The 19812-nt window shown below is 40.0% G+C and overlaps 2 protein-coding genes across 2 annotated transcripts; both read right to left on the reverse strand.

Annotated features, from left to right (window-relative positions):
* Positions 1-1277: 1277 nt before the first annotated feature.
* bicdl2l (bicaudal-D-related protein 2-like) lies at positions 1278-8539 on the reverse strand. The gene is made up of 7 exons (XM_039617912.1): positions 8462-8539; positions 7797-8317; positions 7100-7219; positions 6846-7004; positions 5789-5871; positions 5535-5655; positions 1278-2824 (listed from the first exon to the last, which is right to left on the reverse strand). Exons 2-7 carry the CDS (start codon positions 8307-8309, stop codon positions 2471-2473), a joined length of 1350 nt encoding a protein of 449 aa, XP_039473846.1. The 5' UTR covers positions 8310-8317; positions 8462-8539; the 3' UTR covers positions 1278-2470.
* Positions 8540-13612: 5073 nt separating this feature from the next.
* Positions 13613-18931, reverse strand: sumf2 (sulfatase modifying factor 2). Its single transcript, XM_031736021.2, has 9 exons — positions 18725-18931; positions 18482-18629; positions 18291-18405; positions 17968-18012; positions 17033-17183; positions 16716-16771; positions 14355-14439; positions 14024-14165; positions 13613-13943 (listed from the first exon to the last, which is right to left on the reverse strand). The coding sequence occupies exons 1-9, from the start codon at positions 18804-18806 to the stop codon at positions 13841-13843; spliced, it is 927 nt and encodes a 308-aa protein (XP_031591881.2). The 5' UTR covers positions 18807-18931; the 3' UTR covers positions 13613-13840.
* Positions 18932-19812: the final 881 nt, after the last annotated feature.

Here is a 19812-nt window from a genome sequence, read left to right on the forward strand (position 1 = left end):
AAAATATGAAAAAGGGTTGGCTAATCTTATTTGCAGAATTGTTTTCATTCAGCCAAATCAGGTTTTAAATAAAGACAGTGACACTAAACATCTCAGTGACGTTTGCCCAGGGTTAATCAATTCAAAACTTTCATTTTACAATGATTTTTGAGCCATTCAAAGGTGGACTTGCTGAGTGACACAACTATGTTTGCATAACACCAAACACAGTGACGCTGGAGGATGAATGTGGATGAAAGTTCATTTCCATCAATTACAGCAAATTGTTGTGGTCCTAAGGCAGCAATACCACACTACCACCATCACATCTGATTGTTGGTGTGGTGTTATTTTTGTCTTGATGTCTTGGTTTTATGTCATATGTAACGGAACTCAGACCTTCCACAAAGTTCAGCCTTTGTCTCATCAGTCCACTGAATATTTTCCAAAAAAGTTGAGATGCTTCTTGGAAAATGTGAGATAAGCCTTTGTGTTCTTTTTGGTCATGGATGCAGTTTTTGCCCATACTCTTTCTTAATGCTGACTCGTCTTGATGCAATCTCAATCAACCAGGTAAGTAAATCCCCAAAAACCTGATTCTGTTCCTCTACGTCCAGATGAACAGAATCAACTTTTTGGGGGTTAATGCTGACTCGTGAATGCTGACCTCAACTGAAGCATTTGAGTCCTGCAGTTCTTTACATGTTCTGGATTGTTTTGTGACCTTTAAGTGATTTCTTGACTCACCAGGTCTGACAGTAAACAGGCCCGGGTGTGGCTAGTAAACCTGAACTCAGCTTTCCAAAAAATGTGGTTAAGCACAGTTAATTCATAACTTAACAAGGAAGGCAATTACTTAAACCTACATCACAGATCATGTAGGTTTTTCCTTAAAGGTACAGTGTGTAAAATCTGACCATTAAATCTCAGTAGCTTGCACAGTTTTGTTCTCTTACCTCTCCCAGTTCAAGCACAAAATCCTGACTCCAGTGGCCGTTGTAGGACAAACAACTCTGAGTGTTGTTCGTCTGTAGTGAGTGTAGGCTGTCAGTCTGCTGTTTGCCTCGGTTTGTCCACGTCCACTTACTCTATAAGAGGCTGTAAAACTTTATGAAAGGAGTCCGTTATGAGTCAGAGAAGCTCACTGTCTGATGACAATGATAAAAAGGTAAAATGTTAAGGAAATGCTATGCGGTAATTGCTGCTTACTTTTTTAACACTCATGTGTTAGAGCCCTGACTTCAGTACAGGAGCTGAGGCTTGCAGTAAGGAGGAGGAAGAGGATGACATTTTATTAAGATGTTTTATTTCTTTGGTGAAAGGTTCCCCTTCTCAGAAAGATAAAGATAAAGAATAGATATTAAGTTTTATATCTTGAAGGTGCAGGCATGAATTAAAATTTGCATCCGCAAATGGCTACGAGTTCTTTTTTCCTCTGCTTTTGGCATACTGCATATATGACACATATATTAGGTGGGATGTCCATTCGGATACTGTATTCAACATGGCAGCTTCCACAAACAGGCGCCTGTTTCTGTGCATTTCTAATGGATTAATTCTAAGTTTAGGAGACCATAATTTACCAAATCACCATCATGTTGCCTTGGTAAGACTTAAAAGTAGTGACAGAGCACCCCATCCCCCACCACCCCTGCCAAAAAAATATCAGGAAATATTAAAGGTAGCTGAGATTTAATTGTCCCTCAGATTTTTACAGTCACAGCCTTTTTATTCAAAATCTAGAGGAGTGGACCCTTGCTGTTCAAAACACTAATTCACTTTTCAGGCCTTGAAGCAAAACCCACATATAAAGTTTATTATTTAAAGGGACTTAAAATAAACTGAAGGTGGACACCAAGAGTGCTTTTTAAAGAGCATAAGAACTGAATAGGATTTTAATTAATTTACAACAACAGCATTTGTTAAACTGAATAAGATTAACAGTATTTAATAAGTACATATCTTCATATTATGTTTCATACATAAATTACACTAGATTCAAGATCCAAAATATGTTTCCCAAGAATATCGAAACATCTCCTCCAGGTATGTTGAGATAATTAAAAAATACATGATGGTTCTTGCACAGAAAAAGTTCAGTGACTTTATAAAAACTCCTTCAAACAGAATTTGCAATATGCAATAGAATGTGTATTATTGTTCTTTGCAGAAGTGTAACAGAGATGTCCCTTTATTCAATCCAGACCCAGTTCTCTGGAGCGTTTTTGCATCACACTTGTTTCAGCTGTTTATGGCTGCATGGCTGCCTTCCTGACAAGCTGTCACATCATCCTGTCCAAAAACTAAGACTGTAAGTAAGAGCAGAGGAGGAGATCAATGTGAAAACAGTCTTTTAGTTTCAAACGGTGCAGTGAGGCTCAAACGGCAACGAGAAGCAGCGTGTTTTTCACTGTGGAGGAACTCTAAAGAGCTACACGTCAGAGTTTTGCAGCAGAACGAGTGTTTGAAGTCATTCGAAGTCATCACTACTTCAGTCGAGCGATACGACCTGAAAGCCATCGTCTTCTTCCGTTCCTCTCGCTAAATCCTGGTCTCCTTGACGACTGCTCTTGCCCATCCTGAGCTTGTCCCTCCAGTTGCTACTTCTGCCAATGGTAGGGGGCGTTTTGGGAGCCGGAGCAGCAGATGCTGCAGACTTGGAGGTGGGGTTTTGGTTTGAGCTGTTTGCGGGGGTGGCGGCTCCAGCCACAGGGAAGTTGGTCGGCCGCTGCATGGGTGCTCTGTTTGTCCTCCTCAGGAGGCCCATGCGAGAGGGCTTCTTCTGGTTCTGCTCTGCCTGCTGCTGACTCTTCACCTGCTGTTGGAGGATCAGCTGAAAGTCCTCCTAAGGTAAGTCAAGGAAAAAACAGTGTCAGCACATCTTTACAGCACATCCATCCATTTTCTTCTGCGTACCCATATAAGGATCATGGAGAGACTGGAGCCTATCCCAGCTGTTATAAGAGTGGCAGGCAAAGTAGACACTGGACAAGTCGCCAGTGTGACACAGTGCTAACACATAGAGGCAGTTAACCATTCACTCTGACATTCACAGCTGTGGTCATATTAGAATCATTCAAGCACATCTACAGACTGGTCTCTAAGCAAAGGTAGGAAAAAAGTGAGAAAATATGCAGATTGACCCAGTTTTATGACATTAGAGGGTGACATCTGTGTTACACATGCCTTTACTGCTGCTTCAGAGTGATGCATGTATACTGACTGAATAAGAGGCTGTACAGAAATGTATTAAGGGAAGGCCATAGAGACAGATTCAGGGCTTTTCATGTTTTTATATCACAATTACCCCACTAATAAGTGCTCACACATAATGCATGCGTACTGTGAACCTGTCTAATAAAGCAAAAAACATACCTATATTAAATTTGGCCTTTATCCACCCCTGGATCACCCCCAGAGTTGCTGTTATTGCTTTTTAGATTCCTCCAAGGAAGTCCTGTTCTGAGCAACCATCACTAAAGCTGATGGTTGCTCCTTGACCTTACCTTATCCATAATGACTATTAGACCAATCTGAATATTGTATTATATATATATATATATATATAGATATATCAATAAAGATGTGATTTGAGGACCATTTGAATATTTTGGGGGTTATATAAGGGTGGCTGCATAAGCAGAGACCGCCCTCACTAACTTCTAATGCAAACCCAGTCATTTTCTTCCATAAGCAGGCCTGAACTATGACAGAAACACCTCAGAGCTTCAAGGGCGACTCCAAGTAGGATTTCAGGTGTAACAAGTTAAGTCATGAGTCACTTGAGGGATAACAATTAGCAGAAATGTCTTCTACTGTGATGCGTAAGTTCAATAAGACAGGTCTATAATCACTCGTCTGCCTGCTTTCCTGGGTTTTTGGCTACAAGTCTACGCTTTACAATACTTCCTCTTTCCCACGCTGTAAAACTCAATGCTGACATCATCGCTCTAGTCCAATCATTTATCTTTCTCCAAGCTGCTCGTGTCATTCTATCATTCAAACTTTATTTCATTTTTTTTAAACACAGATACAACTATACTCTGTTATGAGGGGTCATCAAAGTCTAATCACCAAACATCATGTTGAGTTCTTCCCAATAATCTCTCCTTACACAGCGAATGTGCAAAGTTTGTGTGTAAAAATATTTTTTGGACACTTCTCTCAAAGCAGCCATTCACACCGACAGTTTTGTGGCATTTATTTATTTTTGTCATAAACTTAAATTTTCCAATTGTTTTTCCCACAGGGATGAAACAGATCTGACCAATCAGACCATTGGATTTGGCTACGAGTGCACCTCAAAACGCGCACCAATAAGGAATATAGATTATATAGAATATTTGACCTCAGACACACAGCTAGACTGCTCCAAGCAAATGAGCTCCCTGAAATTATTTGATCCCAACTCTGCCAACAAAGCTCAAACTGCCACACTGACATCCTGAAATATGTACGAAAGCACGACAATTCTTCCTTTTCTTGTTTAGAAACATCAAGATTAGCTCCACATTGCCTGATGTTGACCTCTGTTTTTTCAAAGTGCATCTTTTGAGGACAAAGTTTCACAAAATTGCAGCGTGTTCGGTGTGTGTGTTGTTGTTTTTAACAGCTTGTTCAGTGCGTAAAGGCTTTAAGGGATGACAGTGATTTTATACCAGCGTTGATTCCACGTTCATCTTTATCTTGTAAAAAGGTTGTAACATGAAACATTTTCTGTATGATTAACCCAAAATAAACAGTGGAGTCCCACTGTGTGACTTAGCAGACTGCATAAAGACATATAGATAAAAGGATCACTAAAAATACACAAATAAAAGCAAAAAAATGAAGAAATTCTAGGAAAATGGCGCTAATGAAGGTCTAAACACAAAGAAATCTAAGATATAATGAATGGGTAGGCTTTTGATACTTTACAAAAAGCCAGAAACACATAAATGAGATTCACATCCTATCCTGAGATGCATCGGAGATGAACACTGACAGTGACAGTAAGGTTTTGATGTTTTGTTTCAATTACTCACAGATGTGTGATGCATTAAAACCACACTTTTTCTTCTAAACTATGCAAACATAATTCTTCCATCTTTCATGCAGTTTAAGTGAAATGACTTGAGGTTTCAGGTACACCTGAAACAGATGCTGCTGCTCTCAGTGTTAAAGAGCATGCCGTGTAGTTTCAGTTTAACGCTGCAAACAGTCAGGTGCTCGGAAGATGAAGATGTGGGCCAGAAGCCAAAACAGTGCCAGAACAGCAGCTGGCATTAACGCCTGCACGTGATGGCGTGCTGAATTTAATACAAGAGAATTTTAATTGCAGTCTGTTGTGTGTTTTTATTGGCTAAACACAAAACCAGGTTGCAAAAGTATGTGTGCGTGCGTGTGTCCTACTTTCCCCCACTCCTTTGAGAGTCTTATGTTTACACCTTCCCACCAGCTCTCTTTTCTTCAGTAAGGCCCAGTGTGCTCAGATTATAGATCTCAGTTGAGTGTTTGCCCAGAGAAGCACACCCTTGTGTTGTCTCTGTTAAACATTAAACTCATCTCAGGTTTACCTTCCAGGCCTCGAGCTCCAGCGACAGTTCCAGACGTTTCTGTGCAGCTTCCAGCAGGTGGTTGTTCAGCGTCATCATCTCCGTCTTACTCCGCAGGAGCTCGGCCTCCATCGCCTTTTTCCTGCACAGAGGAACAGAAAGAATGACACACTCCACAAAAATAGATGCAGTACAGTCAGCTTCCCTCTTTTTTTCCCCCTCTTACATTTCAATTATTTTGCTCTTTAGAGGAGTGTGACTGTGTATGTGCTCACTTTTCTATGGCCTCATCTCTGTCCCGCAGCGCCTGCTGGAGAATTGCACTGTCTTCTGCCACCTTTCCTCCAGGTTTGGACTCCTGGATGGACAAACAGGCACACATGGCAGCGTTATCTTTCTTTCCATTACCTAACATTTTCCACATTTAATCTCACTGACTTTAGTCTCTCTTATCAGCTGAAATCTGGCCTCTACCTTAGTTCCACACCTTGAGAGTTTCTGTAAACATCTCACAAAGCAAACTCCAGAAAGACTTGCTGATGGTGTTACTTGTAAACTTGCTCGGCTGCATACCTGAGCTTAGCATATGGGTGGAGGAATTAATGATGTGGTTTTTTGAGGCAAACAATGACGATGTTTCATCAGGAGGAGACAGAGATGCCCTCAGCGTGAGCGTTAGTATCTGTGTACAAGCCTCGAGGCTAATGCTTAGAGGATTTTTCTGGTGTTAGCCAGAGCCAAAGAAAAATTACTTGTGTTAGGATGATGGTTTACCAAACAATAAAAATAATGTTTTTATTTTACAAATGTGTAAAATTTGCCTTTACTTTATAATTTACACACTTTTGCCCATTTTACCAAAACAAAAAAAGCAAAATGCCCTGCCAAAAACATTAATGATTCTTTTGAAGTCATGTTAATACCAAAAGTGCCCAGTGGTCTAAATGCTATGTAATCACTAATGTTTAAGGTTATACAATGGGGCAAATAAATATTTGAGCCCTTGCTGAATTTTTTAGTTTGCACACTTACAAAGAAATGAGCAATCACTCATTTTTATAGTAGTTTCATTTTAATGGTGAGAGACAGAGAAGCATCCCAAAAACACACACATTCCATAAATGTTATAAATTGATTTGACTTACAAATTCAGCAAGGGATCAAATAATTACTTCACTCACTGAAACTAAAATTTCCATTTCAGTCATTTGTCACCTTTGACCCTCTGCTAGTAAGCATAAAAACACTCATCTGAGTAACGTGTCCACTGAAACCAGCTCAAACAAAGACGTCAGAGAAATAGAAGTACTGACGAGCTTTATTTACTCTTACCTGTTTGGTGTGGCTGATTGCCAGTTTGCGGGCCACGTTCTGCAGCTGGGCCAGAGCGGCGTCCAGGCGGTTTTCCCCATCGGGCGGCTCGATCTGGCTGGACTCTGGCTCTGTCAGCGGGTGCAGCAGCCTCAGAATAGACAAAACTTCCTCTGTGACCTGGAATAAAAATCAACAGAAAGGAATAATTTTTTTTTTAAACCTCCAGAACTCTGCGGATGTGTACCTTGGTACTGTGTTGTGGTAAACTGTACCCGATCTTTGTGTTGACTCCAGCCCTGTCCTTCTCTGCTTTCCTGCAGTTTGTCCACCTGGGCCTTCAGCTTGATACTTCGTCTGCGGGACAGCTCCACTTCTCGCCGTACTTCTTTAAGCTACAAACACCATAATTTAATAACCCATCAGAAAGTTTTTTGTTTCTCTTGCTGTGAAAGTAAATCAAAGTCCACATCCAAAAACTCCTACTTCATGACATTTTTTATACAATAATCTACATTCCCGAGTGAAACAACAGATAAAAAATCCAGTCATACTAGTTGAGAGGTCATCCAACACTAAACTGTTTGATAACGTTCACATCTTCACACATGAATGCAATCCTGGAAATGTGCTTACACACAGATATCAGAGATGTCGGACTAATAAGTGCTGTTAACATGTGTCCAAAATCATTCATTGCGACTGGAAACTGAGGTTTACTGCACTCTGACAGCAGAGCGCCAAATGTGTTTTTATTCTACTTCATTATGTTTGCATGGCAGGACTCTGTGCCCTTTGTGTATTTGTACCTTTTGATACACTGCTAAGCAACAGTTCAATCAGCCTCCTCCCTGTTTTACAGGTTTCATGTTTGACAAGCCTCTTCAAACGGATCTCAGTTCAAGCACTGGTGCTTTAAAATATTTGTGGTTTTAAAACACGTGAATATTAAAAAGCCTTTCTTGGCCTTACCGTGTCTGAGTAGTGTCCCAGTGTTCTGCGTCTGCTGAGCGGCTTGCCACTGTTTAGCAGGTCTGGTAGGGTCCCATCTAGGTAGTCCCTCTGGAAAGAGTTTGTATTTTCATTGGACCCCAACTCTTCAGAGTCCCTTGCTTCCTCTGAGGCCACCTCACCCATGCTGTCTTTCTCGTCAGACTGTGAGGTGCTTTCTTCATCACCCAGCTCATCTTCGCCGATATCGTTCAAATTCAATTCGTTAATGAGGCATGTGTTTTTACCTGTGTTTCCTTTAGAGTAATCTTTCTCTGTCTCGTCTACAGACTCTTCTGGATCTTCTGTCTTTGTTGTGGCATTTGGTTCAGGTTCTCTTGGCAAAACCGTTGCTCGGTAATAAGTATATTTGTTCCTGAGCGAGCCCAGCTGTCTGCCCTCCAACCTGGTCAGAGAGGAGTAGAGCTGCTCGCTGGTGGTGACTCGAGGTCTCAGCTTCTCATTGAGGACTGAAAAAGGCTGATTGAAATCCATGGCCGGCTCTGTAGAAGTCACAGGCAGAAGTGGGCTCAGTTAAACCATCTGCAGACAGCGCCAGGTAAAAACAAACACAGGAAAGCAAGAGGAAGTGCATAAAACAAGGTGGAGTGAGGATGACAAATAGAATGTCATTAAACTTGTTTTACCTGAACTGTGTGCGTCTTCACTGGGGCATGATATGACACGATGTGATGTCAGCGGAGGCTGTGGCTTCAAGTGGCCCGTCTGGGCTTTCTTCCTCCTTTTTCTGCCGCTACAAAAACATGACGTGCAAACATACCACAGCAGCAGGGAGACAAATGGGAGGAGGGCTTCTGATACAATCTAGTTATTCAAACCTGACGCATGAAACTTTATTTAAACTTTCTTTTATCAAGAAAGTCACACATACATAGAACATAGCTACTAGGAGTAGGCCAGTAAACAGAGGTGAAAATAAATTACACAACAGCATCAGCGGACTTGAATGTTTGCTTGTGAAAAATCACACTTCTGATAAGTCCCTGATTTATTTTTGGTACTGAAAGACTTTGGGGAAAACACCAGTTAGAGTCATTCCTGATATCTGAGGTAAAACTGTTTCTGTGACAAACCTCCCACATGCCTGTGCAAAGATGAATCAGTAAGTGACTGAAGGAAAAAAATGATCATCATCAGTTATGTGCATTTAAAAAGCTGTTTCCATTACAATTCACATGGTTATGCGATTCACCGAGATGCAGCAAGGAAGTGGTTCTTGGTTGTGTGTTTTCCCACTCAGCCAAGGTTGTTAACCTTTGAGCAAGAAGTAGGTCGCCTCTAAATTAAATATTCAACCATAAATAGGCCCACTTTTTTTTAATACATCCTCTTAAATATGGAATCAGACATCTCTGTTTCACTGTTTTTAAATGAGGTGCTTCTACTTTTTTACCCGTCAGTGCCACAATTAATCTTGTAATCTGCCTTAATTACCTTTTTTCTTTTTTTGTAGTATACAGCTACCTTATTGTGGCTAATCAAAGTCAGTAAAATGACAGACTGAGGCACATACCTATCTGAATAAATGTTAGAAATTTTTTAACTTTAATTATGCCTCAGAGTTTTAGTCAGATATAAGTGATACAGAAAGTTTTCACAGAACTGCATTCAGTCACGCTAGAATCTAAATACACCCTATTATTTACAATCCTGTAGAACCACATCTAACCATGTGGAGGAATTTTGGCTCACTTTTTTAATAATGTTGTTTCAGTTCTTTGAGGTTTGTGGGCATTTCGTTATGCACAGCATTTCAATCAGGTGCTTCAACACTTTGACTCCTTTCTTTTTCAGTCATTCTGGTGTAGATTTGTTGCTGTGTTTGGGATCAATGTCCTGTTGCATGACCATACAACCTAGCTTTAGCTGTTGGATGGACGGCCTCACATTTGAATCTTTGGTATATAAAGGACTAGGTCCTGTGGCTGCAAAACAAGCCCAAAACATCACCCCTCCTCCACTGTGCTTGACAGCTTGTACTAGATGTTTCTGCTAATGTGCTGCGTTTGTCCATTACGTCACATATCTCCAGTTTCACCTTGTCTGTTCAAATGACATTTTTCCTTTTGTTCATATGCAACAATGCAAACCTAAGCTATGTTCCCATCTTCTTTTTAGAGAGAAAAGGTTGGAAACCCTTCCAAACAGGCCATGTATGTTCAGTATTTTTTGTATTAATTGTACTGTCTTAGACTTAACATTTAACATGCTAACCGAGGCCTGTAGAGTCTGAGATGAGAGCACTTTGTTTTTGCGTATCATCTCGGAGGATTGCATTATCTGACTTTGTGGTGAATTTGCTAGGAAACCTACTCCTAAGAAGATTGTAGCATTAAGCTAACACACACAGGTAGTTAATCAAGTAAATTTGATAAGCAGCACCTGGCTGCTACTTATCCACTTGCTTCCTGTAGAAGCTGTAAGGCCATCTGCATATAGTCCCGTCTATGAGCCTGTTGCAGCTAGCGATTGGTTATCTTAGCTTAGCATTTTTGATCTCCAGATCAAAAGCACCTCAGCACATTTAAAGCTTTCTAATTAACTCTTTATGTGGTTTAATTCTCACAAACAGAAACAAAAAGAGTAAAGAATTAAGAACAGCTTATTATAATTATAATAATAATAATAATAAATTTGATTTATAAAGTGCCTTTCAAGACACAAGATGGACACAGTGGGTTCACAGTGAATATGCACATTTGAACAGATGGGTTTTGAGTTGAGATTTAAACTGGGGGAGAGAACCAATGTTTCATATGTCCGGGGGTAAAGAGTTCCACAGCCTGGGAGCAGAGCAGCTAAAAGCTCTGCTTCCCATGGTGCTGAGGCGGAAAGAGGGCACAGCGAGCTGGATAGAAGAAGAAGATCGAAGTGAGTGGGCAGAAGAGATAGTGCTTAACAGGTCAGAAAGGTAAGGAGGTGCCAGGTTATGAATGGCCTTGAAGGTGAGCAGAAGAAGTTTGTATATTATTCGGAATTTTACTGGGAGCCAGTGAAGTTCCTGAAGAAAAGGGGTGATGTGCTGGTAGGAGGGGGTTCTGGTTCTGAACCAGTTGAAGCTTATGGAGGGATTCATGGGGGAGACCATGCAAGAGAGAATTGCAGTAGTCAATACAGGAGGTAACGAGACTGTGGACAAGAATGGACGCAGACTGGGTGGAAAGAGAAGGACGTAATCTGTTTATGTTGCGTAGATGGAAATAGGCAGAACGGGTGAGATTATTGATGTGAGATTTATGGGAAAGTGAACTGTTTAGGATGACACCAAGGCTCTTGACCTGAGGAGAAGGGAAAACTGTGGAGTTATCAATAGTGAGTGAGAAATGGTTCAACTTCAAAAGGTTGGATTTGGTGCCAATAATAAGGATTTCAGTTTTATCCTCATTGAGCTTTAGAAAATTAGAGCTATTTACTAAGTTTTGAATGCTTTCTGCTGTTTGTAACTGATGTGATAACTGAACAGTCTGGCAACACATAAGATAAAAAAATATATATTTATGATTTACAAGATTTTTTTAAAAGACAGACATAGTAGGTGTTAAAGGTGTTGTTACCATTTGGGTGTTAATACTTGAGGTGAAATGTGGTTTTGAGTGAAAATCTCAATCAAAAACCAAAGAAATTGTGATATATCAATTCACAAATGTAAATCTCACACTAGTATTACATTGTTATACTTATTGCTTAAAATGTTCAATTAGTCAACATAGTTATCAGGTATTGTGAGCTCAATAATAATTATAATAAGCTGCAAAGTGAACTTGGCAACGTCTCAAAGAAATACTTGTTTCACATTCATTCTCAGTGCTGCTACAGATAGTTTTGTCACCACGTTTATTAATGAAGTCCTCCTGTGCCCCGATACATATGTCAGATTTAGATTTTTTCAATTCAATTTCTTTAATATTATGTATTTAATGTGTATGAAATAATCCCGTGACTTTGTGCTCTGATATCAGAGCAAAAATATTCAATAAAACTTCACCATGCTCCAGAAATATTTGTGCACAATTGCTTCACAATATAACGCATTCCAAGAAGCTGCATCATCAGACAATACTTGTGGAGGTGGTCTGTGACAATGTGAGGCTATTCATATGCATTCATTTGCAGGGCAGTCCCTGTTGTATTTCCAGTGAATCAATTTTAAAATGCCAGCAGTGTTGCAGGTTTCGTTTTGTCTTCTGTAATTATGTTCCAATCAGAAAAACAAGTCAGTAAGCAAAGAAACACATTTAACTCTGTTTTTGTATTTTGGAGTTAGTCTCACTGTTTTGGTAAGGTTCAATAAAGGGGGTGGAGCCTTGTGGAGCACAAATACCAGACTGTACAGCACCATTTGTTTTTCCTCAACTGAATGCCTCAAAGACCTCCCAGGTCTTTGGTATTAATACAGGCATTTAGCCTGTTTTTAACCAGGAAGATTAAAAAAAAAACACCTTTCTGCACAGTCATTCAGAATTTGGTAACAAGACATCCTAACATGTGCCTCTAATTTTGCTCTTCTCCTCAAGAAATGCAGCTTAAAACAACATCTGCACAAGCTGTTTGATAACAGTTTGTCCATTTTATATCATTAGATTATTAGAATAACCAGGACTCAAACTGATTCTTTGGTCAGGGCTAAGACACTTCATCACAAAGCCAGAGGTCTTGGCTTTACACTGTTACTGTATTTAACCAAACTGGAGTTTTGCTAAATATTTCTGGTCTGTTTAGCAGAATGAGCCCAATCAGTCAGACCCTCACTATGGGAAAGTAAACAGAAAGCCAAGGACAGGATTAGAGAAGCCGAGACTGAACAAATGGACCAATTTACTACCCAGTCACATAAAACGCTCAACAAAAGACACATCCCACCACATGGAATGAAGACTACCAATGCTGGCAAATAGTGCCCCACTTGTTCCTTTCACTGGATATATTCAGAGGGCAAGCAAGTCTCTTTAGTTAAGCCTGTGAAGCGTTCTCATTCAGTTCACAACAGCAGCCATCTCACAGAGCTTTATATCACAAGGTAAAGACCCCACGATATTAGAGACAGAAACACGACAATCAAGCACTAGCACTATGAGCAAGCACTAGACTACAATGGAGAGACCTCCAGCAGAAACAGCTCAGAGATGGGCAGCCATGTGCTGTGACCAGTGAGGAGAAAGAGAAAAGAGGGGCACAGAGGGAGCACAAACAGCAGTGCTCCGCTGGGATTATATAGTACAATGAGGTCTTTTGAGAATAAATGTGGGATAAATTCAGGAATTCACAGGGATCCACTGAAGAGAAGCTAACGGGGGAGAAACATGATCTCGCAGTACTCACGCTGCAAGGTTGCAAAACCAGGAATTTCAACAGTTCAGCCTAGAAAGAAGGAAGAAGTTTGGAGAGAGTTGAAGAATTTTAGATTGATGTTGGAAGTGTCCAGAATTGACAAGATTATAAATGTGTACAGAGCTCAGGTTGAGTGTCTTGGGAGCCAAAGGTTTGAGAGGCAAGGATAACATGGCTTGGGCATTTACAGAAGAGGGATAGTGGATATACTGGACAAAGAATGTTGAAGATGGAGGTGCCAGGTAGGAAGAAAAGAGGAAGACCAGACGGGAGATTCATAGATTTAGAGAGATGTGAGGGATAGGGTGAGATGGAGGCAAATTATCTCCTGTGGCGACCTCTAAAGGTGAAGCAGCAAATGCATGGTGTAATTATTTAGCATCTGGTATGATGTTACTGTTATAGGTAAATAAAAGTTTATGGGAAAATAGCAATAAACTCTTTTTTCATCATTTTAAAAACTATTTTTTATTAAATGTTGCATAATGGTAGATTTCCCTTTATTCTTTATGAATTTCTCCACAGGAGAAATATAGTTAACTTCATGTTTAATATGAATTTCTTTCTCATTTTTATTTAGTCCTTTGTTTCCATCTTGTTGTAAACTTTAAAGTCATCACATTTATTATTAATGGCTGTTCACTGCTGGCTCAGATCCACACTGCTGTCCTCTGAGGCTATAGTTCTGCTTTTTCTTTTTTCTTTCTGCCCTTCTGTCCATCACTGGCAGCACATCTGAATCCAAGGTTGTCAGAAGCAGAGTCGGGAGTGTTGCCCATCCTGCAGGACGCACAGTAGTAACCATTATTCAAGATCGAGTTCAAAATCTTTTTTTTTTTTTTTTTACCTCAGAAACTCACCTGGTTGTGATTCGAGCCTTGTGATTAGCTGAACCATCCACTGTGTCGATCCAGGAGGCACCGCGCAGCACGTACATCGGCCTCGCTGCTGAAAAGCGTGTGGATGTCCACTCCCATGTATTTCCCATCATGTCATACAGTCCTGGAGGAAGAATTGGCATTATGTGTTAATGTTCACAACACAAAAATGTGAGAAGAAAAATCAAATGTTTCCAAAAGCTCAAAACACAAATGTAAAGTCTTAATGCACAGTTAATATTCCTCTTAAACATCTTAGCTACCAATCAGCTCTTTCATCATGCCGATAACATGTATGTTAAAACAAGATTACCATAGCTATTCTGGGGAGGGTATGCTGTAACAGGAGAGATGCCGTGGTATCCATCCTCTGCAGTGTCTCCATCTGGGAAAGATCCCTAAAATACACGAAAGCTAGAATTACCACAATACCATATTACACTTTAAATCCATGTCTGTCCAGACTCACAATACAGTAAGTGAAGAATTCATTGAGTCTTAGTCACAGATGGGCAGTAACACATAATCTGATTACTTTTTTCATGTAATGAGTAAAGAGATTACTATTGCAAAAAAAGTAATTAGATTACTGTTACTTTCCCATAAGCAGGCTGCGTTACTGCATCACTAAACCGTGATTTTGTTTGTGAGAGTGTCTCATGACAGTGACGTGCGAGTGTGCGACGCCCGTAGCAGCAACAGACGTGTGCAGATCAACAATGGATAAAATGGACTGCGGGAGAGAGTACGACCATGCAGTGTTTAAAGCTTGGAAGTACTGACATTACTTTGAGTTTGATTCAGTAAAAAGTGACAAAAACATTAGCGTCCGCTGTACACTCTGTGTGGGAAGAAAACTTCCTTCTACAGCGAAAAAATAAACTACAAATCTGGGCAAGCACCTAGCACGCTGCCACAGGAAAGAGAAACCCCCGGATCCCCCTGCTGACATGACCGCTGTGGCACCGGGCAAACCTCGACCGTCCCCACTCCTGCTAAACAGGTGAAAATAGACTTAAGAGCGATAGGACTTAGTGCTGCTGAATCTTTGATTTTATTTATTTTTTGCTGTGTTTTACTTGCATCTATTTGAAAGAGTGAGTGTAAACACAAAAAACGATTTGATTTTATATGCTGGAATATGCAGAAAATAGGTTTAAATGTTAAACAAATTTCTTCAAGTCAGACTGTTGCATATAATTTAATTTTTGGTTGATGCAATGTGCATAAAGTTAAAAGATTAAAACTAATAAAACAAGTTTTAAAAGAGACTTTTCATCCATCCATCCATCCATCCATTGTGCTTATCCTTTTCAGGGTCGCTGGGGGCGCTGGAGCCTATCCCAGCTGTCATAGGGCGAGAGGCGGGTACACCCTGGACAGGTCGCCAGTCTGTCGCAGGGCTAACACACAGGGACAGACAACCATTCACGCTCACATTCACTCGCACATTCACACCTAGTGGCAATTTGGATTATCCAATTAACCTATCCCCAAACTGCATGTCTTTGGACGGTGGGAGGAAGCCGGAGTACCGGAGGGAACCCACGCAAACACGGGAGAACATGCAAACTCCACACAGAAAGACCCCGGCCTGATGGTGGAATTGAACTCAGGACCTTCTTGCTGTGCGGCAACAGTGCTAACCACCGTGCCACCGTGCTGCCCGACTTTTTCATTTGATTCAATTTTATATGATGGACAGAATAATAGAATTGGGCTGAAAGGTCTATTGCTTTATAACATAGTTACTTTTTAAAAACATGATACACAACCTGACTAAGTAATAAAGTAACTAACTACTTTTGAAAATAAGTAATCAGTAATTAGTAACTAATTACTATTTTCAAGTAGCTTGACCAACACTGGTCTTAGCATCAAAGATTAATCTCCCCAACTCTGGATCCACACAAATTTAAAATATGGTCGCATGTTTTGTTCCTCAGTAACAAAAAGCACCTATGCAGAACTTTGCACCATCACAGTGAAGCTGACCTTCAACCCTGAGGTTATGACATGTCTGCACTTCATTCTATCCTGTTAGACATGTGTTTCTAGTTTAATTAGACAAGATACAAATAACGTATATTGTCCCTTTGTGGGAAATTTCTTTGTTATAGCGCATAAAAATGAAGTTAAACACAACAAACATAAACATCTCCTAAATAAGTAGAATCACTCAATTTAAAAAAAACCCCAATATAATTAAAGTGTCTCAGTATAACGTAGTTGAGAGTGTAAAATGTTGTTTTACATAAACACAGAGGGGTTTTTTTCTCTGTATTCATAGATATACAATATATATTTACTTTATTAACAAATAATACTGGCTGATAAAATCGTCCCTGTCAATATATCCGTCAGGCTCTAGTCTTAGATTTTCCTTCCACTCGGGGGGTAAATGATTTATTTTTCTCTGCAGCTCTGCAGGGTAGAAGAACTATAAGATCCAGATACGGTCCAAATAAAATTGATTTAAATTCAGTTACCTTCTAGATTGGATGGATAGAGACCTTAATCACAGTTACCCTTAAATTTGTGTATTTAGTAGTCCATTTATTAATGCATTTTTATAAAAACATCACGTCAGCGGCTAAAGAAAAATATTAGTGAAAACCTAATCAGAGCCTTCCATGACCTAATGATGACCTAACCATGACTGCAGCATGCTGACCTGCCACAGGTTGGTTCTGTTGGCCTGGAACTTGTTTCCCCATGGGTAGGTCCGACCTGCAGCACAACAGTCAGGAAAGAGTTTAAATGAACAATAAAATTATATTTCAGTTTTGTGAAAAAGTCCATTATTCAAACTAGTTTCCTGATTTCTCACAAAGACTTGACTGTATCTGAAACACTACCAAAAAAAAGCAGTTTTGGGTTCCTCTGTTGAGACAATAACAAAAGAGCAGAAACATCACTGTGTGTGACTTAAATGAAGTCAGCTGGAAGTGAAAGTCAAAAACTCTATTATAAAAGCAATAAACGTTATACCTTGCAGCCCCCCACGTGCAGCCCACTCCCACTCCTCCTCCGTGGGCAGTCTCTTGCTTTTCCAGCTGCAGAAGGCCTGGGCGTCATTCCAGCTCACCTGAACCACCGGAAAGTCCAGACGATCTCGAATCCCCGAACCAGGCCCTGAAGGCTAAACAGTGGAAGGTCAATGTGCGTGGCAAAAAAGTAGGCGTGCCCAGAGGTATACACTTATTAGATTCTCTGTTAGGTACACCTGCTCATTGACATAATTATCTAATCGGCCGATCATATGTCAGAGGCTCATGATCAAGACGACCTGCTGAAGTTCGAACTGAGTATTAGAATGAGGAAGAAAGGTGATTTCACAGTCTGCTGATGTTCTGGGATTTTCCAGCACAAACATTTTAGGGTTTAGAGAGAATGGTGTGTAAGAAAAATATACAGCAGCTCTCTGTGTGAAAATGCCTTGTTTATACCAGAAGTCAAAGCAGAATGCTGACAGGAAGGCAACAGTAATTCTAACAACCATTTGTTACAACAAATGTGTGAAGAAGAGCATCTCTGAATTCTGAAACTGAGACTACAATTTGATCGGGCTCACCAAAGCAAAAGTTAGACAATGGAAGATTGGATAAATGCTGTCTGCTCTGATAAGTGTCGATTTATGATAAAGCACATTTGGGATGTGGACGCAGTGGAAGAGTTGCATCGTGGATGTGCAGTTGATGAATCTGCAGCAGCTGTGTGATGCTGTCCTGTCAACGTGGACCGAAATATCTAGGGAAGGTTTCCAATACCTTCTTGAATCTGTGCCACAAAGAATTAAGCAGTGCTTAAGGAAAAGGGGTCCGACTCAGTACTCGCATGGTTTACCTAATAAAATGTAATAAGTGAGTGTAAACACAAGCTGGAGAAAACATCGTAATACACAAAACTCACAATATGCACCTCACCTGTCTCCAAAAGACACGCTCTATAGGCAGCCACCACGGAGCAGACTGATGGAAAAGATGAGGAAATAAGTCAGAAGCTGTTTACAACAGTAAGAAGCTCTACGTTATATATTTTATTATGGAGAATCTCTACAAATGCTATGATGCCTACAAATGGTTTTATTAATTATTATGAACAGCACTAATGTAAGACATATAAAAACAGCAAATCTTCATATCTGAGAGGCTGCAAAGAGGAAACTATGTATGCTTAAAATTGTGAAATAAGGTCATTTATCTAGCTGGTAATCTGATCTATTAATCAGAGATCAATAACCCGGCACCTCAATTCTCTGAGTGACTTTGCTCTTCAGCTCTTCTGACACAAAGTCCTGAAACACGAAACTCCAGCCAAACGTCTCGGCTTCAGTTTTGTATTTCTGGGCTCTGACAAAGTCTCTGTGGCAAAGAAATAAGTCATTGACTTCACTGCATTAGTTCTGCCTTAATTCATCTTAATGTGGATCTTATTTACCTGAAATCGGCGTTTGTGACGGGGTATCTGTCTATTTTAAAAGGCTGCAGCTCGACCTCCTTGGAGGGAGACTCTCCGTCTCTCCCATCGGGTGCACTCGTTCCCATTAACATCTTTCCTCCCGGGATGTTCATCATTTCCTCCGCGACTGCCGGGAACAAACATGCCTTGATGGGTATTTATTTAAGTGTTAATGTGTTTGTTTTGGGTTAAATTCAGAAATGAAAGAAAGAGTCCTCTTACCGGCCCCTGTCAGTAAAAACACAGCAAACATCCAGGATACCATCGTCTTTGCTAAAACTGGTTTGAAATCACGTCTAAACATAAATATACAAGTTAAACATTGAACCACGTTCAAATGGAGAACTTCTCAAAGTTCAATTTCATTTTTTAGTCGTTTCTATCGGACAGATTTCACCGTTGCACCTCAAAATTGGTTCCTTCCGTTTTTTCAAATTCACGCGATACTTCCTCTTTCTCAAAGATTTGTGGTTTATAATAATAATAATAATAATGATATTATTATTATTATTATCATTATTGTAGGAAAAGTTTTACATTGGATAATATTAGGAGTAAGACGTAAACACCGGTGCTCTGCGCTGGTGTAATATAAATCGTACTCAACCCTATCTGACTGATTCAGCTCCTCATTATCAGCTACAGGTTATCTTTTACTCCCCATGCAGCACATCTGTGTAACAGAGAAACATCTGCTCTCTGGTGCTAATAGGCTATTTCAGCCCAGCACCCAATGTACACATTACGCCACTTTTAATGCTCTGCACTGTCCACTAGACTTCTGTTATACTGAACCACTAATATATCTGATATTCACTGTTTTTAATGTGAATTTGAGAACTGCTACTTTATAAAACATATTTCCTTTTTATTTAGAATGTCTTAATCAGATTGTTTTACTTTACAAGAACTGGGGGATTTCCCAATGTTTTTGATGAAAAATGTTTTATTCATTGGGGTCTTTTGCTGGGATGGATTTATGGTGAAGCCTTCATTTTGATGTCAGCAGGCAGGTGAATACAGGAAGTTCAGAAGTTTTTTAGTGTTTTGATTTGGTGTGTTATGAAAATTCTGTAGAAACTAGAGCTTATTTTAACTGCAGTAGAAAAGTGCAAGAGGAAGACCACAAAGGATCAGTGTGACAGAAGAGGATGTTAAGGGGAAAGATAAGGGGAGATGGAGGCTGATGAGTTGCTTAATTTCTTATGCTCCACTCCAACATTGTGCATTATAGATCACATTTTTCCTGATGAGCTTCCAAAGCATTCATGGACTCAGAACAGAAAAAACACAGATATCCCCTTTTATAT

The sequence above is a fragment of the Oreochromis aureus genome, linkage group 10 (assembly GCF_013358895.1).
Source record: "Oreochromis aureus strain Israel breed Guangdong linkage group 10, ZZ_aureus, whole genome shotgun sequence".
NCBI lineage: Eukaryota > Metazoa > Chordata > Actinopteri > Cichliformes > Cichlidae > Oreochromis > Oreochromis aureus.